Genomic DNA, 24,822 nt, shown 5'->3' on the forward strand with positions numbered 1-24,822 from the left:
TTAAATATGAAAGCTTCGCCTCTCAAATATATATTCATATTTTTAAAAATAGATATACATTCAATTTACAGAATCAAGAATATTATATGAGAAGCACAGCTTCAGAAATCTTACAGCAATCTGATGTTTCCCAGATTTCTTAAGACTACAGAAGAAATCCTATTCTAGTTGGGGATAACTTGTTGGGAAAAGAAGTTTGTGTGGATGATGGGAGTTCTGATCCAATACATTTGGAAGACACTCCGTTGAGTATCCTCCAGGGATACTCCACCTTGCCAATTTAGTACAACAATTTAAAATTTAAAAAATGTACAATTTAGTACAACAGATGGACGTTCAGCATGGGAAACAGCAAAAAGAAATGCACCGCCATTTAAATCTCTGCCTACAGAACACATTAGGCGGAAACGTGGGCGAATTAACACAATATGTGAAATGATAGTCCTGAAATGAAATATAGTCCTGCTTTGCCGACCAAGCTGTTGTGAGTAGTAAAAGCTTTGCTTTTAAAAATTACAAAGGCTACGTCCGCACAACACATCCAGCTGAAATGTAGCTGGCGTTTGATTCCGTCTTCCGGATCCTATCTGATTATCCGGGATCGCTCGCTTTGTTTTAAACGTGAATACATAATTCCGCAGCTTTCTTAAAGGACAAAAAAACCCAAAACAAAACAAAGAAAGGGGCTCAGCTCTGCAGGAGGAGCGAACGAAGCGAACTGGCACCTGTGGATCCCAACGTTCCCTGGAGGAGCCAGCCCGCCCGGGGAAAACCTGAATGGGAACAACGCTAACTCCTCCCGCCGAGGAAGAGAAAAAAGACGGTGAGCGCTGGGAATCGTCGCTCCTCCCTCCGGTGTTCACGAGGTCCGAGACGTCAGTTGTGCATAGGCAGTTTCCGGAACCGCTGACATGAGAGCCCCCTTCTTGCAAAGTATCAGGTGAGAAATTCAGAGGTTGAGGCGGAAGCGTTGCTGTTTTCCCGAACGGGATGGGCATCATTCGTGAGCTGGCGAAGAAGCACACGATGGGGTTCCTGGCAACCTGGGAATGAGCTCGAACAATGATTAAACCAGATGGGAGTGCAGGGTTTATATAAATGAAGCTAATTTGGAGCGACTGGAGCAGAATAGCTAAGATTGTCAGGAATTCACAGAAAACCGGAAGCATTTTAATCAATTTAATGTCTAAATTTCTTCCAAGACATCTAGACATGCACATACGTGAATAGCTTTCTCTAATTCTATGTGTCTATTCATTCAAAAATAAATTTCAGAAACTTCAAGGGGGCCTTTGCCTGCTCAAATAACATTTTTGATTGGACATTTCTCATGGAAAAATGAATTTTCCAAGTACTTCTCATTTTGCTGGCCAGCTTCAGCTTCCAGAAAAGGTTTCCTTTGAATGCCAGCTGTTCAAAGATGTGATTTTGGCTTAGTTGAAAGAATGAACCTAGCCACTGTTTGCACAACTTGGGTTGTGGTAAGGACCCAAGGTACTTTCTGGGCCGAAAGTAAATTTACAGTTCATATTGTATTCCAGAAGGTTAGCCTCAAAACTTTATGTTATGTCAAAAAGGTGCTTTCCCAAGAATTCTTGGCTAAGAAGCAAAATGTCTTCAAAGAAAAGCCAGAAAGTCCAGTTGCCTCTTGAAAAAGCACCTTTGGGACAACCATGACCTGGATGACTGAGAATCTTCATAGACATTATGTCAGAAAGTTTACACATGCACATCAGAGTCCAAAACTGCCATTACGTCCTTGAATCCTGACATCCGATGCAAGGAGATAAATTGCATTTTTTGCATCATTATGACACATGTTTCATTACCCCCACTATTTTTGGCCCATGCAAAAAAATAGAGCCAAGGAAAGTGAGTAGAAGAAACATATCTACGATTTAATCCAAATTTAATTTGGATCAGATCACTTAGATTTGATAAACGTAATTCTTCCTAAATCTAAGCCGTTTCCCTTCAGTTTGATGTCAGCATTTGCAAAGATTTTGCAAAACTTTTTTTGTGGACCTCAGGTTTGGGCATTCCTGGTTTGCAGGTTGGTGTCATATATGAACCAAGTTATCGGAAGCAGCCTTAGATATTTTTCTTAAAATCGAGGCTAAATATGAGATGTTATTTAATAGAATTTTTTTTTATTGGCCAAGTGTGATTGGACACACAAGGAATTTGTCTTGGTGCATATGCTCTCAGTGTACATAAAAGAAAAGATACGTTCATCAAGGTACAACATTTTTGATGATCAATTGATGATCAATATATCAATATAAATCATAAGGATTGCCAATACTGATTTGCTAGGAAAGTGAAACCACTGTTAAACATAAATTTCATATAAAAGTACCAAATATGTTGGTGCAAATACTATCAAAATAATAACAGCATAAAAGAAGAACAGAATTAGAAGGGACCTGGGAGGTCTTCTAGTCCAACACCCTGGTCAAGCAGGAAACCCTATAGCATTTCAGACAAATAGTTGTCCAATCTCTTCTTAAAAACCACTAGTGTTGAAGCATAACTTCTGGAGGTAGGTTGTTCCACTGATTAATTCCATAATTTACTATTTTTGAAAAAATCCAGAAAGATTTTTGTAAAAGATTTCTCATGTTATTATTATGGTTATATAATCAGATGTTAGGATTTGGCATTTTTATCTACCTATTAACTTCCCCACTCCAGTGGACTCTGGGTGGCAAACAAAACTACAAAACATATGAAAAACAATTAAAAACTACTAAATTGGAGAGACAGCTCAAGCTAAAATGATCTAATAACAAAATAAGCAAAACAAAGGAGGACCTTAAACAAATAATAAACGTCACACTATAACCCTGTGAAATGGACTGGTCTGACAAAGAGTGACTGGCTTAAAGTCACCCAGCCGGCTTTCAAGCCTAAGGGAGGGGCTGAACTCATAGTCTTCTGGATTCTAGTCTAGCATCTGAAATACAACTAAAAATTATCTGCTCTAGCCTTAATTAAAATTTCTTTTCCTCAATCCCAAAATCGAAACAAACATGACCCCCTTATGTTTGATTTACTTTAAATCCATACTTATTCACTTCAACTCTCAAAATTTTCATAATAGAGAAATCAGAAATATGCACAATTTTAAATGATTAATTAGTCAATATAAACCCTTAAGTTTCCAATGTAAAACATAAATGGTGGGTACCCTAAGAAAAAAAAAAACATTTGAAATGCAATATTTCTGAGGAAACATTCATAGCTTGGGGCTCTTCATTGCTTTTAATTGTGCTACCAAAAGGATTAAATGACAGTTCTTTCTAAAGTACAGTCGGTATTTCTCTCATTTCATTATTCTCCATATATAACAAAGAGTTCATCTTTCTAATGGTATTTTAAAGAACATTTTGAAGAAAAAATAAGCCAACTTTCAGTGACAATTTCTGAAGACTTAAATAATTCTCTTGTTTTGCCTCTTACCTTTCAAGCATTAGTTTTTGAAAATGAATTTGCAAATCAAATAGAATAAGTTTTGGATAATTAATAATATTGACATATCTTACAATTTAATTGAGTGTATGATTTTGTTACCTTGATTTAATTACATTTCATATACTGCTTGATATAGAAAAGTATGAGTTTTAGTTAATTGAATTATATTCAATTAACTAAAACTCATGCAGCATAATAGTTCAGATGCTAGACTAAAGCAGCTTCCATGCAAAATTGGTGCACATATCTAGGTTTGGTGCTTCCATATTCTATTTCAATCATATTGCCTGTCTTGACGAAATCTTCAGTAACTAAGCTTCAGTAACTAAGCTCTTTTGTTTAGGTGCTGCCTCAGAGGGATCTATGACAATTTGCCACGGCCAATTCACCATGGCCAACTCATCACGGCCAACTCATCACAGCCAACTTGCCTGGGACAGCTTGCTGCAGGACAAGAGTTACACTAATATCAAAAAAATGGTGGAATAGAAGCATTAAAGAAAGGATGCAAAAGGAAGGACAGAATGAAATGTGAATGACAAAAATTAAAATATTTTTTATTTGTTTTAAATAAATAAATTGAAATTGTTAAATTGTCCTGCGGCAAGTTGGCCCATGGTGGTGTGTTATCCCTCAGCAAATTAGTCATGGCGAGTTGGCTGTGGCAAATTGTCCCATTCTGGCCTCAGAAGCATCACTGCAAGTCCATTATTGCCGTATTTTCTCTGAGGTTGCAAGTCCAGTGGTTTTCCATTGGTGGAAGCTCTACCTCTCTTAGATTTGCCTTTTCCTCTTCTCATTTCAAAGTAAAGTGCAGTTGCACTTTGCCATTATCACTTTTTTTTTCAGAAGCAATTGGAGTTTTTTCCCCCTTTAGCTTCACTGTGAAAACTTTTTATTTCATTACAAAAACGAGCAGAGCAAGGAAATAATAAAAGTAGGGATGAAATAAGGTTGTGGCTGGAACGTCAAGTATCTTCCAGTACCCTCTCTTCCCTTTGACCTACTGGTAGCTTTTTTATCTTCTTCTTCCTCATTATCCCCATTCCAAGAAGAGGCAAAGTGGACACTGACGAAGTATGAAATTATTGTGTAGGAAGTGCCCAAATTAAGGAAACTTCCTGGAGGCTGGAAGTATTAGGTAGTAAGTTGTGCCAAATTTGTTGGGGGGGATGATGGATTGAGCTGCAGTAAAGAGAGCAGGGGTTCTATTATAAGGGGGGGGGAATCTATTCCTGTCTCATGTACTTGCAGTAGCAATGAGAGACATCGGTTCAAGTGGGAACCCTGAAAAAAAATCCTCCTTTTATGGAAATCTTCCTATTGGTAGCTTATCAAGGGCATTAACTGATACTTGTTCCTGGAACAAAAGTTAATGAATAAGTACTTTTCTGTATCTTTTCTTTCTCTTCAGAATAGCTCACAGTGTCTTCCTATAGAATACACATTGTTCTTTCAAATTTGTTTTCTTTTCTTCTATATGAGTTTTAGGTTTTTGGCATGCTACCCTTCTGATATGTTGGTTGGAATTATGACATTTGATCCAAATTGATCCAAGGCTGGTGTATATACCTATAGCTTTGGGCAACTGAGTGGAGTTCATTGGTTATTATGTTCTGAACAATTTAATCCTGTGAAATATGTTAAGAGTTTGACATGGGCTTGGGCTTTCTGGCTGAATAATCTAGACTGAAGTCCAGGCTACTCCCCCTCCCACTCCCAATGTCACGCTGCCTTCTGTTCTGCTATTGTGAACTGGTACAGTCTATTTTTGCAACAGTCATTATCTGCAATTATCCATTATGAGAAGAAAGAGGTTATTGTGGCCAAAGTCTGCTTACCTTTGAAGTTTTGCCCTTTGCTTTGTCAGGCATTGCTGAGTTAATGAAGAGCAAGAACAGAACACAGAAGTGATTTCACTATCCAAGGCTGGGAAATTTGGGTTTTGGAAGGATAACTACCTGGGACAGGTAAAATATGGGCCATACAGAATATGTTGGATAATGCTTGCCAAGCATTAATTAATTTCATTTTTGTTTGACTTTGTTTGTGTTATTGCTTATTACTCTAATATCAAATGTACTTCCAGGTGCAATGTGTATAGAATGAAAGATCATCTGTATGCTTCAGAATATAGAAGTTTGGTTTAGTGACCCACCCCGAAGAAATGGAAAGGGAGTAAAAATGACAGCCCTTTTGCTAGAAATTGAATAGTGTTATGGCAGAGGCCTTGGAGATACATCATTTGAAGTCAATGTGATCCTCTCAAGATGCAGGTTAGGTAGTAGGCGCATGACATAAAAGAAAGGAAACCAGTACTTCCTTCCTTCCTTCCTTCCTTCCTTCCTTCCTTCCTTCCTTCCTTCCTTCCTTCCTTCCTTCCTTCCTTCCTTCCTTCCTTCCTTCCTTCCTTCCTTCCTTCCCAAAATGGAACTAATGATCTGTGAGAAATGTTGTGCTTATTTCATTTGGCAGAAAAAAATGGGAGAATGTCTTACAAGCCCAAGGAACGTGAACAGGAACATGAGATAAAAGTCTAAGGCTATAATTTTCAAAGATGTAAAATAATATTTAAGTAAATAAGTAAGTAAGTACCCTCTTGTTTCCTTTCTTTTATGTTATGTGTATACTTCGTATAAATAGGAATCTAGGAGTAGAATATTCATAAAGTGTGGTTCTAAAGTAAAGTAATTTGAGAAAAAAGAACATATATTTAGTGAGCAAACTGATTAGAATTATACTAGGTATCTGAAGGACATTGAAACATTACCCCTGGCTTATTGGCTATCATATTTTTTACAATGTTGCTAAATTAAAGTATTATTCTGAAGATGGGGAGGATTAGATTCTTCATATCAGGAAAAGCTAGTACCTCAATTTTTAAATTGTATTTCAGTCTTTATTGGCAGTATACTAGAAAAAGCTTGCTTACAGTATAGTAGATGCCATGTTTCAAATTGATTCTTGCCTGCTAGAGACAGTTTCTGCTTCATTAGTTGATCAGTGGCCATGGTACATATTGGAGTGGGGATATGCAATCAGATTTATCACCAGTGGAATTTCTGTCGAACAGCAATTGCTTCAGTTAATCTAATGCATGTTGAGGCATCATAACTTGCGTAGGGATAACAAATAGAATTCTAAAAGGGAATGCAGGAAAAAATGGATTTAATGGCGGCTGCTAGTGAATTTGGAAAACCTTGATGAAAACACAAGATGCTAACTCAGACTTTTCTACCTTCCTTTCTAAAATCTGTTGAGATGATATGCCCATGAGACCTGGAATTCTGGGAGTTGAAATTGAAACTTCTACATTTGGGGAGAACCAGCTAATGAAAAATTCCTTTTTTGCATTATTAGAGTAATACCCACCCAACATTTCCAAATCTACTTTATAACATCATAGTTTTCCAAGGGACAGAAATGTTGTCTTAGAATTATCTGGACATGATAAAAAAAATATTGAATTAGGAAAAAAGCCTTCTAGTTAATGCATCATGGTAAAGAAACACAGTGATTTTGCAAAAGTTTATTCAGGGACAATTAGTGTGCGAGTACTTTGTTGTATATGTCAGATTTCCCTGTTTTCTGCTTTTTGAAGGAGTACCAACCACCTGCCAAATTAATTGTTTAGATACAAACCTCAGTTAATCTTAAAATACGTCAACAGTATTTAATGTAGCAAACATTAGACTTGATTGTCCAGTGAAATCTATGCCATTTAGGAACTGGAGTCATTTGAGAATGCACAGCTGATGTTAGAGCCTCCAAATATATGTGCTAGAATTGTTTGAGGACAAACCAGAACATTAATCAAAGTAGTCTTATAAGACACAATTTTTCAGCATCGGTGATCAATTGAAGGCTGAAAATACCTTGCACCATACTCTTTTATGCAACATAGCCATATGGTGAAAAGAATGATGGTCACAAAAGGTTTGTTTGAACAAAAGGTGTACCTGATCCCTGAAAAGTCTGAAAAGTAATCCTTTCAAAGAGCTAGATCTTAACTTTTTTTGTCTACGAGAAAACAAAGACGACAAGTAATAATACAACTTCATTGTTTTTTTGGTTTTATTTTTTTTCTCTGGGATTAGGCCTCAATTGGGAATAGTTTATTGTAAGACTTTGTAATATAAAGGGTTACATAGGATTGTGTGGTATAATATTAGATGCCTATACTATGGAGTGTATCATTTCAGTCGGGTGAAATCCATAATTTTTTCCTATCGGTTCTATGGGTGTGGCTTGGTGGGCATGGCAGGGGAAGAATATTGCAAAATCTCCATTCCCTCCGCTCCTGGGGGAAGGATATTGCAAAATCTCATTCCCATCCTATTCTGGGGCAGGCTAGAGGTGGTATTTGCTGGTTCTCCAAACTCCAGAACTTGTTAGAACCTGCTGGATTTCACCCCTGATTTCAGTACTGCATAGGAATGACATACGACTACCAGTATGTGGAGTTCTGTTCCAGAATAATAGTCAGCTGGTCAGCCATCCTGCCTGCCTGCCTATGTATCTGCCTATCTATTTATCTGCCTATCATTCTCTCTGTCTGCCTCCCTGCTGTCCGTCTGTCTGTCTATCTATCTATCATTTGCATGTTCCATATTGGAACTGCTGAACAGCTGCAGGACTAGTGTATGCCACAGGGTCAAAAACTTTGTGAGGTACATTAGTCTAAGAAATCAGTTTAAGAATCTATTCCAAGGTTACCTGCTAAATTTTGTGCCTGAATGCAGATTTAAACATGAATTTCCCTGGTCTTAGTTCAGCAGATTAACTACTAACCTATGATTTCTTGAATTTGGAGGAGATTGTGTAATGTGTTATAGCTAACATTGCTAAATTCAAACTTTCAGAACAAACAAGTATTTACCCCTACTATGGAAAACAATCCTTGAACAACTGTAAGCCTGCTATTTATTCCTGGCAAGGACATGGAAGAGGTGATGGCTCTCAGAATTTTCCCTATTGACTGAAAACAGCAGCAGCTTGTGAATTATTTCCTTCCTGTTCTGTGTCCTTGCCCTTCTCTCATGTCTCAAAGCATCTGCTGCTTTTTAATTCCAAATGTTTCCTTACATACAGCTTCTTCCAGCCTGCCCTCTTTCAGCTATCCACTGCCAAATAATTCAAGATGATTAACGTAAGATCCGTGAGAGTTTATCAAGGAAGTAATTGTAAGCTTTGGTGCATGATCAACCATTCCAGTGTTTGTCTGACTGGGCATTCAGTGAAAGACTAAAACTCAAAAAATTCTACTGATTGGAGAAGGTTAATGGCCTTTCTACTGTGCCCCAAATACATAAAATGTGTTTCTAAGAGCTCTCTTTCTCTCTTGTCTGCTAGTCTTTTCATAGAGAGACATTTTGGTTTAGTGGTTAAGATACCACTCTATAAACTAGGATACCTTGAGTTTTAATCTTGTCTTAGACGCAAAGCCAGATGGGTAACTTTGGGCCAATCACTCTCCCTCAGCCCTAAGAAGGAGACAATGCCAAACCACTTCTGAAATCTTGCCAGGAAAACTGCAGAGACTTTTCAAAACTGCAGACACTGGAGTCAAGATTGACTCAAATGCATGTGCGCATACACAAAGTCTTTCCAAAGGCAAGTCAAGACCACTTGAGCGGTAATTCCAAAGGCTGCTATTTCAGCAGAACTGCACTGTGCAAGGTTGGGAAGGACAGTAAATATAGATTCAAGCAATTTCAATTGAAAAGTTCTACTTGGTAATTTTCTGGAATTGTAAAACGTCAGAACCAAATCAACAGGGCTCTTAACTTGTTGTTTTTCTAATAGGACCATGTTTCCGAAAATAACTACAGAACTGCTGAAGCAGCTTCGACAAGTGATGAAAAATTCAAAATATGTTTCTGAACCCATTCAAGCCTACATTGTGCCCTCAGGAGATGCTCATCAGGTATTGGATTGTCTTCTGCTTGAGAAATGCCATTCAGAAAAAAAAAATAGTAAAGTAATTCAGACAATAGAAAAAACCGTGACTCTCACCAAACAGAGTGCAATGAACAGAGTTCCCAATTGTAATTTGTGCTGTGATATCAGTGATCATTAACAAGATATAATTTCAGTGAGACATAATATAAATATTTGATATAAATATTTTGATATAAATATTTAAATCTGAAGCTTCCATGCAATCTCAAATATCACATGATTGGTATTCAATCTTGCATAGACTTCCTTGCTGCATACAATTAAATTGTTCTTGTAGACAAACAGTTCTTCAATGGAAAGCAGAACGCAATAGGTTGGATCAGGTTTATGGTTATTGTGGCGGTGATGAACTCTGTGGCCACTCCAGATCCATTGTTAAAAGAAAGCAAATTAAGGTTTCCCAGTACTAGCAACCTAGGGAACTTTACGTCTTAATCACTGTTAGAAGAAAGAACTTTTTAAAAATGATACAGATATGTTTGAGATCATAGTTAGATTAATTACCATATAGGGATCAACTGTAATGCTACTTAATTGACATTGAAAGAGAAAGGGAAGGTTGGAGACAGATCTAGGATTACCTAATGGAAGTACTCTATTCTTTTTGGTATTGTTCAATCATATTCTTAACAATACAAAGACATCTGATGAGGAACATGCCAACATCTTTCTGTGAGTATTTCAAGACTGAAAGAATAACAGCTGGAAATCAAGGCTAATTTATGTGTATTTTCTACTACTTTGCGTACCTTTGATCATTATTAGTTTTGCTTTTTATTTTTTATCTTCCTCAGAGTGAATACATTGCACCCTGTGACTGCCATAGGGAGTTCATTTGTGGATTTAATGGTTCTGCAGGTAAGTTTCTAGAATTGTGTCCAGTCTATTAAAGTTGTTAATTCTGTAACATCCAGTGCCAAATCTCTCTTCCAATTAATGGGGCCCTTAATGGGAACCTTTGTTTTTCTCACTAAATTATAGAGAGAAGTTAAACTTATGTATTTTTCTTTTCTTTTGAATATCCTTTTCTTTATCTGCTTATATAGATGTTCAGACAGACACCTGTAAAATACAGTCCCCAAAATATCACTTGGCATTAAAAAAAAATGAACATCCCATATGTTTCATATTTCTTTTTGGGTTTGTTTCAATTTTGACTAAAGGGAGAAAATGAAAAGTTTACATGCTCTCTGCATAAACTGTTCTATACTCAACGGAATAGAATAAAATACATAAATGTTATTTATGCTGCCACTGGTATGCACTGAGGCATTGACATGTATTTAGTTATGTGTGGAGTGATATAGATACATCAGATGCATTAAGTGAACATTCTAGTCATCTGTTTTTAACATTTGGCAATCCCATGTCCTCACTGGGAAAAAATGTTAAGTTGTACATCAAATCTGACAGGTTTTTTTGTTATTTTTATTTTATTTTTAATACAATAAAACATCAGCTGGTCATAGAGAACTATCCATACAAATTGATTATTAAAAGTTTTTTCAGAGACTTTGATGTTGTACTAATTCTGTATTCGGTGATTAAGTAAAGAGAACCTTCTTGAATACCACATGTGAGCTTCCTGCTTGAAAAATAAGATGACACGTTGCAACTTTTCAACATTTTTGTAGACCACATATAATAAGTAATCTGTTAAGGCCACGGGACAATGATGAACAGGCTGTAGAGAAGAACAGGGTGAAAGTTGGAGAGTTTATTCACTTCTGACTCTTCTTAATGGACATCCTATAAATAGGATTGTCTATAGGACCACCTATTTTCTTTGTTTCTACCTACACACAAACTCATTTCCTTTTTCTTTTTGATTCCTGATATAAAACAGGTAATCTTTTTAGATCACTCTTGTTTTCTGCATGTTGGACCAAGTAGGCCAGATGACCTAAGGAATATCACTTCCAGACTTCAGATTGTGCTCCCATTGCATATCTGGATATATTACAGTCAAATCTTCCAGGCCATATTCATATGTATCCCCAACAATCCTGCTTTCTTTTTTCTTGTGTTCAAATAAAATCCCCTTACTGGGATTACTTCTAATAAGTGTGAATGAGATTGTGCTGTTCTATCCATGACTATCCAGAATGGGTAAGTACACATCATACTGTAGCCTTAGATATAGTTAGAGCCCTTTTTTTCCGCCTTTCTCTCTTCCGCCTGTGTATATTGGGGAGGTGAAATTACAATACTATTGATAATCGTATGTATGCATACAAGAGAGAAATGACTAGCTCATTTATGAAGAACTGTTTGGTTTTGCAGTTTACATGCTGGGCAGAAAAAGATTTGAACGGTTTGAATTGTTGCTTCCCCTTTCAGCATACATACCAGCTGGACTGGTGATGTAATACCAGAGTAGTAATGAGCTTTTGCTGACCCTTAGATGACTCTCCAATAAAACAAAAATCCTGTTAGCTATTTAATAGAGTAGTTGCAGCTTTCCTTTTTCTCTGTCCAAGGCCTATGAAAATAGGATACTTGTACTCAGGGATTTGCAGTAAACAATATCAGTTAGCCAAGTTTAGTTTCCCTAAAGAACATTTTCTGCATCTGAAATCACTGAGCATTGAACACTAATTCATTCTCTCCCTTTCTCCCTCTCTCTTTCCCTCTTCCTCTCTCTCCCTCTTTCCCTCCCTCCCTTCCTTTGTGTGCATGCGTGTGTGAGAGAGAGTGAGTCTTGCATCAGAACAGCATGTTCTGTTTAGCAACATTTCCTGTGGCTTCAAGCATTGCACTGTAGTCTTAAGATCTGGGTTTAGTTTCAAGCTGTGCCACTGATTAACATGCAGTGCTAACATTGTCAAGTCACCTTTTCTATGGCTTCCTGTTTGCCTGCTAAGCAAAATAAGATTAACAAATTAACAAGTCAGGTATATATAGCTCTGGTGGACCTCTAATTATAAGAAATCAAATCATCCAATAGATTCTCATCCTTTAATCATAGAGCAAATTGCCTTTCACAATGCTCCAATTGGCTTTTTTTTTTCTTTGCTGAAGTGACATATTTTAATGGTTTGACCATTCAGATACTTTTAATTATCTTTTATTTCCAGCATTTTCTTCTGCCTTGGCACAAAGAACTTTGTTTTACAGGATCAGCATTTCTTTTTTCATGTACCCAATATTCCATTTGATTTAGAAAAAAATGATTTCAGCTATTTCTTTTTTTAATGCTGCAGGGCATTCATGGTTGGTGTCATCAGTGGTTTGGCTTAGCAGGGAAAGAGAAGCATCTTCCTTCTTCTTAAGCTTTTTTCAGCAAGAACTCCAAAACTCCATCTGGGCTTGAGATGTTTTAGTGTTAACATCTGATTAATATTTTCTTTTCTTAGATTTATTAAATGAGAGCAATGTCTGCCAGTGTCTCTGTAGTTTCAATTCTGGTATCTTCTCTGCTTTCTGATAGGAACTGCCATTATAACAGAGCAATATGCAGCCATGTGGACAGATGGACGCTATTTCCTTCAGGCATCCCAACAAATGGATTCCAATTGGACACTCATGAAGATGGGTGTGTGTGAACCCAAATCAGGGTTTTATTTCATCTTACCGAGAAAATTATTTTAGCTGAGGAATAGCCAATAGGATTATGTTGAGAAACATCTATTGACATACCATCAAACTGTAATATATCAAACTGTAATCTGTAATATGAGAAAAGGAAATAATTATTAAGGATAGAATACATTCTACTTAAGTCATAAAATTCATGTAAGTGAAATTAGATTTTTAACTTAGTTCTACCTACTTTTTCAAAAGTTCTTCTCTGACATGCTACAAGACCAGTGAAAGCCTTAAGCCTAATAAATCTCATGAATACCTGCTTTGTTTGAAACAGTACTTTACATTATATAAACATAAGTTCTTCAGTTAAGGAGTTGCATTTGTTATTAGTTGACACTATGTAATTCCTGGTTTTGCCATGCTAAGTGGACTACAGGCAGAAATCAGAATAAAGTAAGTAAAATTAATATTCAACATCATACCATTTTAAACAGAATGTTGACACTGCTAGTTCATGTTAATGTTACAGAAATAGGGCTTGTGTTTTACTTTCTAAGGTTGTTTTTGTCCATCCAGGAGAAAGCAGTGATTTCTATGGAGGGAACAAGGCTATCTACTTCATCTTGGTTTGAGTTGGCCTTGCTTAAATGTTTGCAATCTTGTCTTTTGGGATTTCCTTTCCTTAGGACTGAAAGACACTCCTACTCAAGAGGACTGGCTTGTAAGTGTACTTCCTCAAGGTTCCAAAGTTGGAGTGGATCCTTCTATTATTCCTGCTGGTGAGTTTGATCCAGTGCTTTCATCTTAGTTTAAAGGATTAAATTTTCCCACCTTTTCACCAATCAACTTTGTTCGGTGTGCAGTTAGTGGTATATAGCAATACTTATATACCGCTTCATAGTGCTTTATAGCACTCTGGTAAATGGTTTACAGAGTCAGCATATTGCCCCCAATAATTCGGGTCCTATATAAAGTATTAGCAATAGCAATAGCACTTAGACTTACAGTATATACCATTTCATAGTGCTTTACAGCCTTCTCTAAGCGGTTTACACAGTCAGCATGTTGCCCCCAACAATCTGGCTCATCATTTTACTGACCTCGGAAGGTTGGAAGGCTGAGTCCATCTTGAGCCTGGTGAGATTTGAACTGCCAAATTGCAGGCAGCCAGCAGAAGTAGCCTGCATACTGCATTCTAATCACTGCGCCACCGAGGCTCACCCGGTAATACCCCACCAAGGTATTATTAACTTTCCTTTAGGATGATGGATGGCAGAGTACAGTTACCTGGCATGATGGGGTCTACAACATGCCCTATCTGCTGGAGTGAGTGGGCTGAGCTAGTCCGATTGGTTTGAGATGGTTTCTCAGGTAGCCTGGTCTCATTCCATGGAAGGCTTTACAGGTGATAACTGATATCTTGAATTGGACCCAAAAGAAAACTGGCAACCAATGCAGCTTGCGCAACAGCAGTGTTACATGGAGATTATATATATGCATATCAGGAATGCATTATGTTATAGATTGTTTCTCTCTGCCTCTTTCAGACCAGTGGAAGAGAATGAACAAAGTTCTGAAATGTGCGGGCCATGTTCTTGTGCCTGTCAAAGATAATTTGATTGATGTCATATGGGCAGATCGGCCACCACGACCTTCTAGGCCTCTGATGACACTAGGTTTTAGCTTCACAGGTAAGAGGAACCCAAATATGTTTGTGGATGCAGCACTGAACATGGTTTTCTAACATGATACCCTCCAAATTTTCTGATTTTTTTGAAAAGCCAACATCTGTTAGGCATCAGGTCAGCAGGCTGCTTTTTTAATTCTATCTTGACCAGAGGCATAGGAAATGGGATGGTCCAGCATGAGATTTTGAAACCCCTATTGTGACTTTAATATTTGCTAACTCATAGAAATAGCTCTTAAATACAGGTAATGCTGCCCATTTGCAGCAAGGAAGTCCTTGGTCGTGCACATGTCTGACTTCCAGTTTGGCTGAGCTCTAATGTCAATTGTTTGTTGCAGGGATCAGTTGGAGGGAAAAAATTAAAGCTCTGCGAGGCAAAATGACTGAGAGGAAGGCTCTCTGGTTTGTTGTGACAGCTTTGGATGATGTGGCTTGTGAGTATCAGTATGGGCAATTCAGCATTATTTTGTTGTTATGTTGAGTGATTTCTGGACATTTGTAGTGAAAATACTTCCACCAATATGTCCAGACTGTTCTCCATTTTTTTCTTAGACCATGGTTTGCCTATACACAGCTTGTTGAAAACAACAACAAAACCCTTATAAAATATAGTGAGCCTAAAGCCAAGATTTATAAATCATACAGCTGAATTTTCATAACATCATAATCCCAGATCTAATGAACCACACTGGGACTTAGTGCAGTATGAAAATCTAGCTGGTCAGTAGCAATCCTTTTGAAATGCAGAGATCAGAGGGGTTAGCTGATTAATGCAATTAACAATGAAGAAAAGGAGGCTAGTAGCTCCCAGTAATGTTAAGTATCTCAGCATTCGATGAGTGAAAAAGCCTGAGCTCTTGAAGATAATGGGTACTTTCTTGGAGCTGCCACACTTCCAAGACTCTCATGCATAGCACTAACTGCAAAGCTGCATGTCTGCCTAAAGCAAATCTTCAGTGCCTTTTCTAGGGCTAAAACTGTGGTCAGGCTTTGGGTGGGCTGCTATAAATCAGGATCCAGAAAGAAGGCCAGGTCAAAACTAAATTAGTTGTCATTTGATTCTCATTTTTGGTTTGTACCAAACACAACTTGAAAGCAGTTTCCAGTGCAGCCTAATAGTGCCATCTTGTGGCAGAAGCTGTGAAAGGATTCAAAAATTTTATCTGGATCAGTATGTTGGTTAAAAGGTTGGTTGGATGTTAATCACGGCTCTAACGCTGTCTTTTTATTGTGATACAGGGCTTTTTAATCTTAGAGGGTCTGATGTGGAATACAATCCAGTATTCTTTGCTTATGCTATCATAGGGATAGACACTATCAGGTAACAACTATACCTTTCTTACTAGTTTTACTAATACTTGGCCGTTTTTAAAAAAAAATGTACGTAAAAACTTTAAAACCAAAGTGTTTCTATTAATGTATATGTATTTCCAAATCAGCATCAATGGATATAATATATAATATAATATAATATAATATATGCCTTTAAAGACCATTTAGCAACTTTATTTTTTGAAGCTCTTGATTGATTTCCTGTGATAATTTCTGCTTCATGTTGGTCTTAGCTTTTATTAACTGTAACATTATGAGCTGGTGGTGGCATAGTGGTTAGAATGCAGTATTGCAGGCAAACTCTGCCCACAGCCAGGAGTTCGATCCTGACTGGCTCAAGGTTGACTCAGCCTTCATCCTTCTGAGGTTGGTAAAATGAGGACCCAGATTTTTTTTTTTTTGTTTACATTTATACCCCGCCCTTCTCCGAAGACTCAGGGCGGCTTACAGTGTATAAGGCAATAGTCTCATTCTATTTGTATATTTTTACAAAGTCAACTTATTGCCCCCCCAACAATCTGGGTCCTCATTTTACCTACCTTATAAAGGATGGAAGGCTGAGTCAACCTTGGGCCGGGCTTGAACCTGCAGTAATTGCAGGCTTTGTGTTCTTAATAACAGGCTGTACCAGCCTGAGCTATCCGGCTCAGGGGCAATATGCTGACTCTGTAAACCACTTAGAGAGGGCTGTAAAAGCACTATGAAGTGGTATATAAGTAAATGCTATTGCTATTATCCAGCACCACATAGATTTTATCACTTTTTACTCAAACACTGTTTATGTAGAAATATTGCATTAAAATTACCATAATACATTATATTGCTACTTGATTTTAAAAAGTGTTTTAGGGAAGTTGAACAGAATGTTATGTATTTTCTCAGAGTTGATAACTGTTAAACTGTAACCTGAATAGAATCTGATTTGGATATCATCCCTATGTAATATTTCTTAAATTTACTTTTCTGAGAAGTATTATCTTAAAAGACATTCTAGTGATTTATCTTAGTGAGCTTAATGATATCAAGCTCATTAAGACTTTCCCAGTGACTCTTCATAAATGTAAAGACACAGTTGTCACCCCTTTATTAAAGGGGCAGTTTATCCCAGAAATGTCATATTTTGCTTCTTTTCCTGTTCTTCTCTTTTAGGTTGTTTATTGATGGCAATCGCTTAGTAGACACAAATGTGAGAGAGCATCTGTTCCTGGATTCTGCTCAGGACCCCGAATTGCATGTACAAGTGCTGCCATACGATTCCATCCTAACTGTTCTGAAATCAATTTGTGAAACTCTCTCTCCACATGAGAAAGTTTGGCTCAGTGATAAAGCCAGCTATGCTATAACTCAGACTATTCCCAAGGTGTGTACATACAAACAGGCAATTTATGTCCGAAGCCAAGATCTCGGAAGATGCTAATGCTTTCTGGATAGATGAAATGACTAGCATGTTAAAAGAATTTATTCAGGAAGTGTGTTGGATTAGAAAAGAACAGGCAGATGAGCATCTATCATTATCAGCATCTAAAGGGTAGGGGGGTGGAAGAGAGGGAGGGAGATGGGAAGGAGAGAGGGACACACACACACACACACACACACACACACACACACACACACACACACACACAGACTCTGTGTGTGTCTTGGATATTTATTTTACACTTCTGATAGGAAGGAAACTCAGCAGCCTAAAATTGCATTTGTCTGTTTTTGTTGCCATATCCTATCACTGACTCAGGTTCAGTTTATAATTAGACTTCCAAAATCCTTTTTACAAATACTCTTATCAGGACTTTTGCACATGTTTCTCTTAAATAAACTTAAAGTAAGGGCTGAGGTGGTGCAATGGTTAGAGTGCAGCACCGCAGGTCTACTTCAGCTGACTGCTAGCTGCAATTCGGTATTTCAAATCTCACTGGCTCAATGTTGACTCAGCCTTCCATCCTTCTGATGTGGGTAAAATGAGGACCCAGGTTGTTGGGGGCAATATGCTGACTCTGTAAGCTGCTTAGAGAAGGCTGTTAAAGCACTACGAAGCGGTATATAAGTCTAAGTGCTATTGCTATTGCTATAAATGTCTGGTTCTTATCTTCAGCCCCTTTCTCTAATCTATGAAAATAATTTTGATTTCCTTCATTACCTGTTTTACCCAGGGGGGAAATGATCCCGTTTTGGACTGGATCGCTTGATCCAGTAGTGAGGGTGGCGGGTAATTCAGAGAACCAGTAGCAAAAATCCTTGCCCCCCCCGCCCATGCCCACTCAATCACCTGCTTTCCCACTTGCTGCTTCTTTTAAAAAATACTTTTAAAAGGTAAAAAAAAGGCTCTGACAATCACAGCTGAGCCGTGCGATTGTCGAAGCCTTTTTTTTACTTTTAAAAGCATTTTTTTACAACCTATTCGACTGAATAGGTTGTAAAAAATGCTTTTAAAAGTAAAAAAAAAGTAAAAAAAAATAAAAAAGGAAAAAAAAAGGAAAAAAAAAGGAAAAAAGGAAAAAAGGAAAAAAAAAGATCATGCACCACAACTGATCACCTCCCCGCGTGCTGTTCTACTTTTCCCATGCCTCCTTTTGGCGTGCACTGTGCGCACGCACCTCACATTTGTGAGGTGCATGCGCAGCCAGGGTTCGGTTCAGATTTCACCACTGGTTTTACCCAACTTTTATCATTTGCAAAATTTGTTCTCCTTTAAGTTGCCTGCCAGTTCTCTAGTATTTTTTGCAGATGATACATAAATGTTTGGCGGGGCCATTAGGAAGTTCCTTCAGCAGCCTATTCTGCAGTTCTTCTGACCTTGGAAATTTAAATTTTTGATTAAAAAATTATTCCCTGATCATGTCTCTCAATTTTAAGCCTTAATATTGCTGTTTATTCTGCTATTCACAATAATATCTCACACATGGGAGAAACATGACCCAAAATACTTTTAATAGCTCCATCCTTTTGTTTCTTATCCTTTAGCATTTTGATGCTCTGTATTCTGGTCAAGAAGGATATAAATGCAAAACAGATAGAGTCTGGGAATGAGGAAATTACCAGATAGTAGTAGTAGCGTAGCCTTTATTGTCTCATTGTACATCATATATACAACAAAATTGGTATGATTATGTTACAACCACAGATATGATGTTGAAGACAACGTAGCGTACTGTAGTGACCATGCCATGCCACACCTGGACCATCAGGTACTTAGAGGCCTGACCAAATTCTGCTTTTTTGTTTTGTTCATGTTTCAGGATCACCGCTACCTCACCCCTTACACTCCCATCTGCATAGCAAAAGCTGTAAAGAATGTGGCAGAAGCTGAAGGCATGAGGAAGGCTCATGTAAGTGATCTGCCCAGTTTCCTAAAGCAACAGCCTTCTATTCAAAAAGCTGAAATAATGAGATATTATGGGAAGAATTGCTTTCATTACAATTGACTGATGAAACATATATGGTAACCGCTGGATGGATTCTTCCAAATTCTTCTACACTTTTAACTGTTTTATTTCTTCTTTTAATGACAGATTAAAGATGCTGTTGCATTGTGTGAACTATTTAATTGGCTGGAGAAGGAGGTACGGTTTTACAGACTTTTGTTATGGAAGGGTATTACTTGGAGTGAACACTTACATGAATAGCATGACAGCATCATGGATCTAGGAAAGATATAGCCAATCTTGAGCCATGCAGGCCTTTATGGGTAATGACTAGCGTGGGTCCTGAACAGAGGTGTAATGTGAGTCCAGAAGGGCCATCAAATTACGGGCCTACATTTTCTAGGGGAGCACAACCTGTTATCCTGCAACCAGTAAGTTTCTTAATAAGTAGCCATTCTGTCTTGTTTGGGTGGAGGCTGAGCTGGTTTCTCCCCATTCATATCCTGAAGGCCTCCAGGCATTGTGTGTTCTGTCATCTTCCATTTGGCACAGAGTGAAGGTACTGGGTATCACCTGCAAATTGATGCTATCTCACTGCTGGGTGACACTTCCAGTCTTTATAGCCAGCTATGTAGACGTTAAGAGCTGAGAAAATACCAAACTCTGGGACCCAAGGAAATGAACAAGGAAATGTCTTCTCCTCTCTTTTCATCAACAACAGAATTTGCAATTCAGGAAAGAGTAGAAGGTTGTAAAATGGTGCTTCCAACTTCCAACTCTCATAGGTAGTGCCAAAGGATAGCATGGTCAATAGTGTGTTGAAAGCTGCTCTACTAGTATTAGTAGTAGTCCAGTAGCATAAAAATAGTCACATTCCTCCTACCACAAGTCATCCATGAGAGCAACCAATGAAATTTTCATTCCATGTCCAATACGGAAAGTTTCTGATTATATCCTTGAGATATACTCTTCTTAGCTGATGCGTAGACATTTTGTAATTATCAGTCCACCTATTGAATGCTAGTATGTAATGGAAGGGAGGGAAACTAACAATGGCATATCAGAAAAAACGTAGGTATGCAGAAAATTAAAGTCTGACTGAGGATTTGCTATTTTATTGATTTAATACAACTTTGTCTGGTGCTTGCTAGGTTCCCAAAGGCAACATTACGGAAATCATAGCAGCTGATAAAGCAGAGGAATTTCGTAGGTAAGAAAAAAAGACTAATGTGGGATGTCCTTGGTTACTGCAGTCCAGGTTCAGCAAACTAGAGATGGCAAGGACTGTTAGATGATTTTACATGCTAAAAATGAAAACATTTGCATGTGCCAAAAAAGAAAGAAAAAAGAAAGTGTTCTTTTAAAAATAAGCCATGAAATCTCATGAGCAGATATATTGTAAGAGCAGATATATTGCACCATTTGGGGGCTTTCAAAATTTTAGCCATTTTTAATTTTAGAAATTACAATGTTTTGAGGACTGTAAACATAACTCTACCGTACTTTTAAGACAGAATTAATAAACTTGAATATATAATCTATTCTGAAGCACTCCAGCTAACATTTTACTTATTGTTAGTGGATGGAGACACTAATGGGTCCAATAGTCTAGCACCTAATTCCCCCTCCCTTTCAGCTTTCCAAACTTTGGTTGATTTCCTACATATTATTAATCTAAAACAGTGGTTTTCAACCTTTTCTTCACTATGGATCCCCTTTAAATACCTTTTGTGGCCATGGATCATGGCCACGGACCCCCAAGACTTAAGATTTAAATCAAAACATTTCTTCAATCCTTCACAGACCCTCTGTGAATACATCATGGTCTCTTCCAGGGGTCTGCGGACCACAGGTTGAGAACCACTGTTCTAGAGTAAGCAGAATAAGTCCTGGCTTGCATTTCTAAGTGGTTAGGTTCCACATCTCCAGGATCACCTCACTGAACTGGAGTCATGAAAGATGAAGACTTTGCTTGGCCTTTGTTTCTTAGTATTCAGAGTTGTGTACCTTCTCCCTATAATTGTTCTTAATATTTCACCCACCTAAGGGGATAACAAAAGCTAAAAGCTTTTGTCCCACCCAGATAAGGAGGGATGACAAAAGAGCAAAAGCGAAGAGGCAAATAGGGTACAGAGGAGGCAGCAAAAGGAAATATGGCTAGAAAGAATTTGAGACTTTTTCCAGTGGTTTGGTGTTTTTTTTCATGAAATGTATTTCTTTTTCAGGCAGCAAGAGAATTTTGTTGACTTGAGCTTTGCTACCATTTCAAGTACAGGCCCAAATGGTGCTATCATTCACTACAAGTAAGAGCAATAAAAGTCCTTGCATTTAACTGATTGTTTAACCAAAAATACATATAGCATAATGGCATCTAGCAGCTTAGTTCAAATTAAGGGATAAATTGATTACTATAACTGGATTGTGATGAGCAAACTTTTACCTTGCATTCCAACTGATCAAATATAGTCCTTATGTCATTTTAGGCTTCTTAGACCTGAAATGATAATCTCCATTGGTGGTAGCATTATCCTAGACTTCTGACTATTTAATTTATGTGGGGATTAGAGAATTAGAATCTTCATACTGTCTTGGGCTCTCGTTATACCTGTTTGTGGGAGAAGCAACAAAGAAGAATCTGACTTGTGCCACAACCAGCCAGAAATAGAAGCTGGCTTTTAAGATTTTGTTGCTTTCTCTTCTGGCTGTTTGTGTGTTCAAAATTATTACTGAGAAACTGTCAAAATGGAATCCTTGTGATTGTTGCCATAGAAGTCCAAAATGTGAAGAGAGGCTTATCCCTGTTGCCAAGGACTGCATGACTTAAAATTTGGAAAACTGCCCTTTTAAAAGAAGACTGAAAAATAGCTTCAGTGAACAACTGAGTCTCGGTCAGAGTACTTGCTTTAGAATAGAAACTAAAACAGATTTAAATGTTGGTTAAAGATGAAGGAAAAGGAATCTAGGCAGATTCCTCCATATTTATTTATTTATTTATTTATTTATTTATTTATTTATTTATTTATTTATTTATTTATTTATTTATTTATTTATTTATTTATTTATTTATTTATTTATTTAATTTAATTTAATTTAATTTAATTTAATTTTATTTTATTTTATTTTATTTTATTTTATTTTATTTTATTTTTATACCGCCCTTCTCCCGAAGGACTCAGGGCGGTGTACAGGCATAATAAAACCGACAATACAATATACAATATACAAAAAATTTATCATTTTTTTGAAACTATATAAATACAATGCATTACATGATAGTTCAATCCAAGGAATTAAGTTGTCAGTATTTATTTATTTTGATGTTTACAGCCTTCGATCTCCCATCTCATCATAGTGATTTTAGGTAGCTAACAACACATAAAAACACTCTACAAAATAACAACTAAATAAAAAATATAGAAAATCTATAATAAGTACTGAGATAATAAAAAAACCCACATCTGATAAACTATGAACATCCCAGAGGGTCCAGCTAACCTAAATTCCAGTGCCTGGGAACAAATCCAAATTTTTAAAGCTCTCTGGAAAGCTGATAGAGTCAGGGCTAATCTAATCTTGGAAGATAAGATGTTCTGAAGGGCAAGTGCCTCCACAGAAGAATCTCACTTTCTGGGTCCCACAAGATGATATTCTTCCAATAGATGAAATCTGCAGAATGTCTTTCCTGCCTGATTGAAAGAAATTGGTAGAAATAATCAGGGAGAGTTACCATGTAGCTAATAAATTTTACAAACAAACAAACATCGTACTAATAATCTGGCTCCATGCAAAAGACTTTATAGATGATAATACCACCTTGAGTTGACCCAGAAGCATATTGGGAGTCAGTGCAGTGCAGTGCAGGAGGTATAATACTACATCAAAGTGAGCCCATAGCTGCCCACACCATTGCCTTCTGGACCTGCTGAAGATTCCAGATGTTGTTCAAGAGCAGCCACATGTGGACAGCCGTGCAATAATTCTGTAATGATATGTGGGAATGTCTTTGAGGGACACGACTCTGCTTAGGAACTGATCAGATAAAAGAGTGAGGAGGTCTCAATGATAAATGGGCAAAAAAAGAAACTTTAAAAGTATCTGCCATAATATATATATATATATATATATATATATATATATATATATATATATATATATATATATATATATATATATATATATATATATTTTCTGAGGTTTTCACGGTGTTTGTATATAGGTCTTTGGTTGTTGGGTTTTCTCCGTGTAAAATTGGAAGTGTCTTGGCGACGTTTGACGAAATCTCATTCGTCATCTTCAGGCTTCAACCGTGCTTCTGGGAGCAATGTGTGATCGCAGCTGTTTCTTCCTTTTAACTGCTAGTGGGGTTTGAACTGATTGGGTGGGAGCTTGGCTGTGCTCTGATTGGATGGGGTTTTCTGTGCTCTGATTGGCTGGGGTGTGTCCTGTGTTGGTGGGGGCTTGGTTGTGCTCAGTCTAATCTGTGCTGCAGGGGGATTTGAGCTGGTGAGCTGCACTGCTGCTGTTTGGCTTCGTGGTCGTGCTACATCTTCGTAGTGGGTGTCAGTCTGCTGCATGTATGGATTGGAGGGTTTGAAGTGGCTAATGTTGCAGCTGCGGTCTGGCTTCTGGTCCTTGGTCGTGCTTCCTGATCAGTGTGGGTTTGGGTGTGCTTTCTGGGTGGATGTGGTGGTGACATCCTGTGTGGACCTCGTGAGTGTGGGTCTGGTGTCATTCCTCGTGTTAGGGACACGTTTGTCAATAAGGGCAGGTTTCCAAATGGCTGGTAGGCGGAAGTATCATCTCGTTTGTTCATGCTGTGTGGGCGTTTTCTATCTCGATGGCTTCTCTGATTATTCTGTTGTTAAAGTGTTCAGTTTTGGCGATAGTTCTGGTCTTTTAAAGTCAATATCGTGTCCTGTGACTTTAAAGTGTTGGACCAGGAAGAAGTTGGTTCCTCTTTTGAATGAGTTCTTGTGTTCTTCAATCGTGCACTTATTCTTCTGTTGGTTTGTCCAATGTATGTGGTGGGGCAGGCGGTGCATGGGATTTCATATACTCCTTGATTTTCTAACTCAATTTTGTCTTTGGGGTTTCTTAGGATGGTGGATATTTTTTGGTTTGTGCAGAATGCTGTCTTGATGTTATGTTTGTGGAGGATCTTGCTGATTCTGTCTGTGGTGCCTTTTATATATGGGAGGAGGGCTGTGCCATTTTCTTGCTCTCTGTCTTGGGTTTTAGTGGGGGGTTCTTTTTGGATTAGTTTGGTAATCTTATTTCTCTGGAATCCATTGGATGTTAGTACGTTTGTGAGAGTGTGTAGTTCGGTTTTTAGGTGTTGTTCGTCAGCTAAGCATTTTGTTCTAGAGATGAGTGTCTTGGCTACGGAGTTGATCTGTGCTGGGTGGTGGTGTGAGAGTGCATGCAGATAGCGGTTTGTGTGTGTTTTCTTCTGGTAGATGGTGTGTCCTAGGGAGCCAT

General features: G+C 37.7%; 1 protein-coding gene across 6 annotated transcripts in view; it reads left to right on the top strand.

Annotated features, from left to right (window-relative positions):
- The first annotated feature begins 806 nt into the window (after positions 1-806).
- The window catches only part of XPNPEP1 (X-prolyl aminopeptidase 1), a 44,346-nt gene continuing 20,330 nt past the window's right edge, over positions 807-24,822 (top strand). The window contains exons 1-16 of one of the 6 annotated variants that reach the window (XM_058188456.1): positions 863-940; positions 3,818-4,005; positions 5,345-5,444; positions 5,950-6,057; positions 9,280-9,400; positions 10,230-10,293; positions 12,866-12,970; positions 13,650-13,742; positions 14,511-14,654; positions 14,989-15,084; positions 15,890-15,971; positions 17,132-17,342; positions 19,219-19,308; positions 19,492-19,542; positions 20,496-20,554; positions 21,570-21,647. In XM_058188456.1, the coding sequence (XP_058044439.1) occupies positions 9,284-9,400; positions 10,230-10,293; positions 12,866-12,970; positions 13,650-13,742; positions 14,511-14,654; positions 14,989-15,084; positions 15,890-15,971; positions 17,132-17,342; positions 19,219-19,308; positions 19,492-19,542; positions 20,496-20,554; positions 21,570-21,647 (1,190 nt within the window). In that variant the 5' untranslated portion in view covers positions 863-940; positions 3,818-4,005; positions 5,345-5,444; positions 5,950-6,057; positions 9,280-9,283. Of the gene's footprint in view, positions 941-3,817; positions 4,006-5,344; positions 5,445-5,949; positions 6,062-9,279; positions 9,401-10,229; positions 10,294-12,865; positions 12,971-13,649; positions 13,743-14,510; positions 14,655-14,988; positions 15,085-15,889; positions 15,972-17,131; positions 17,343-19,218; positions 19,309-19,491; positions 19,543-20,495; positions 20,555-21,569; positions 21,648-24,822 lie in introns of all 6 variants that reach the window. The other 5 variants (XM_058188455.1, XM_058188454.1, XM_058188453.1 and 2 more) reach the window with 5 other exon arrangements.

The sequence above is a fragment of the Ahaetulla prasina genome, chromosome 6 (genome assembly GCF_028640845.1).
Source record: "Ahaetulla prasina isolate Xishuangbanna chromosome 6, ASM2864084v1, whole genome shotgun sequence".
NCBI lineage: Eukaryota > Metazoa > Chordata > Lepidosauria > Squamata > Colubridae > Ahaetulla > Ahaetulla prasina.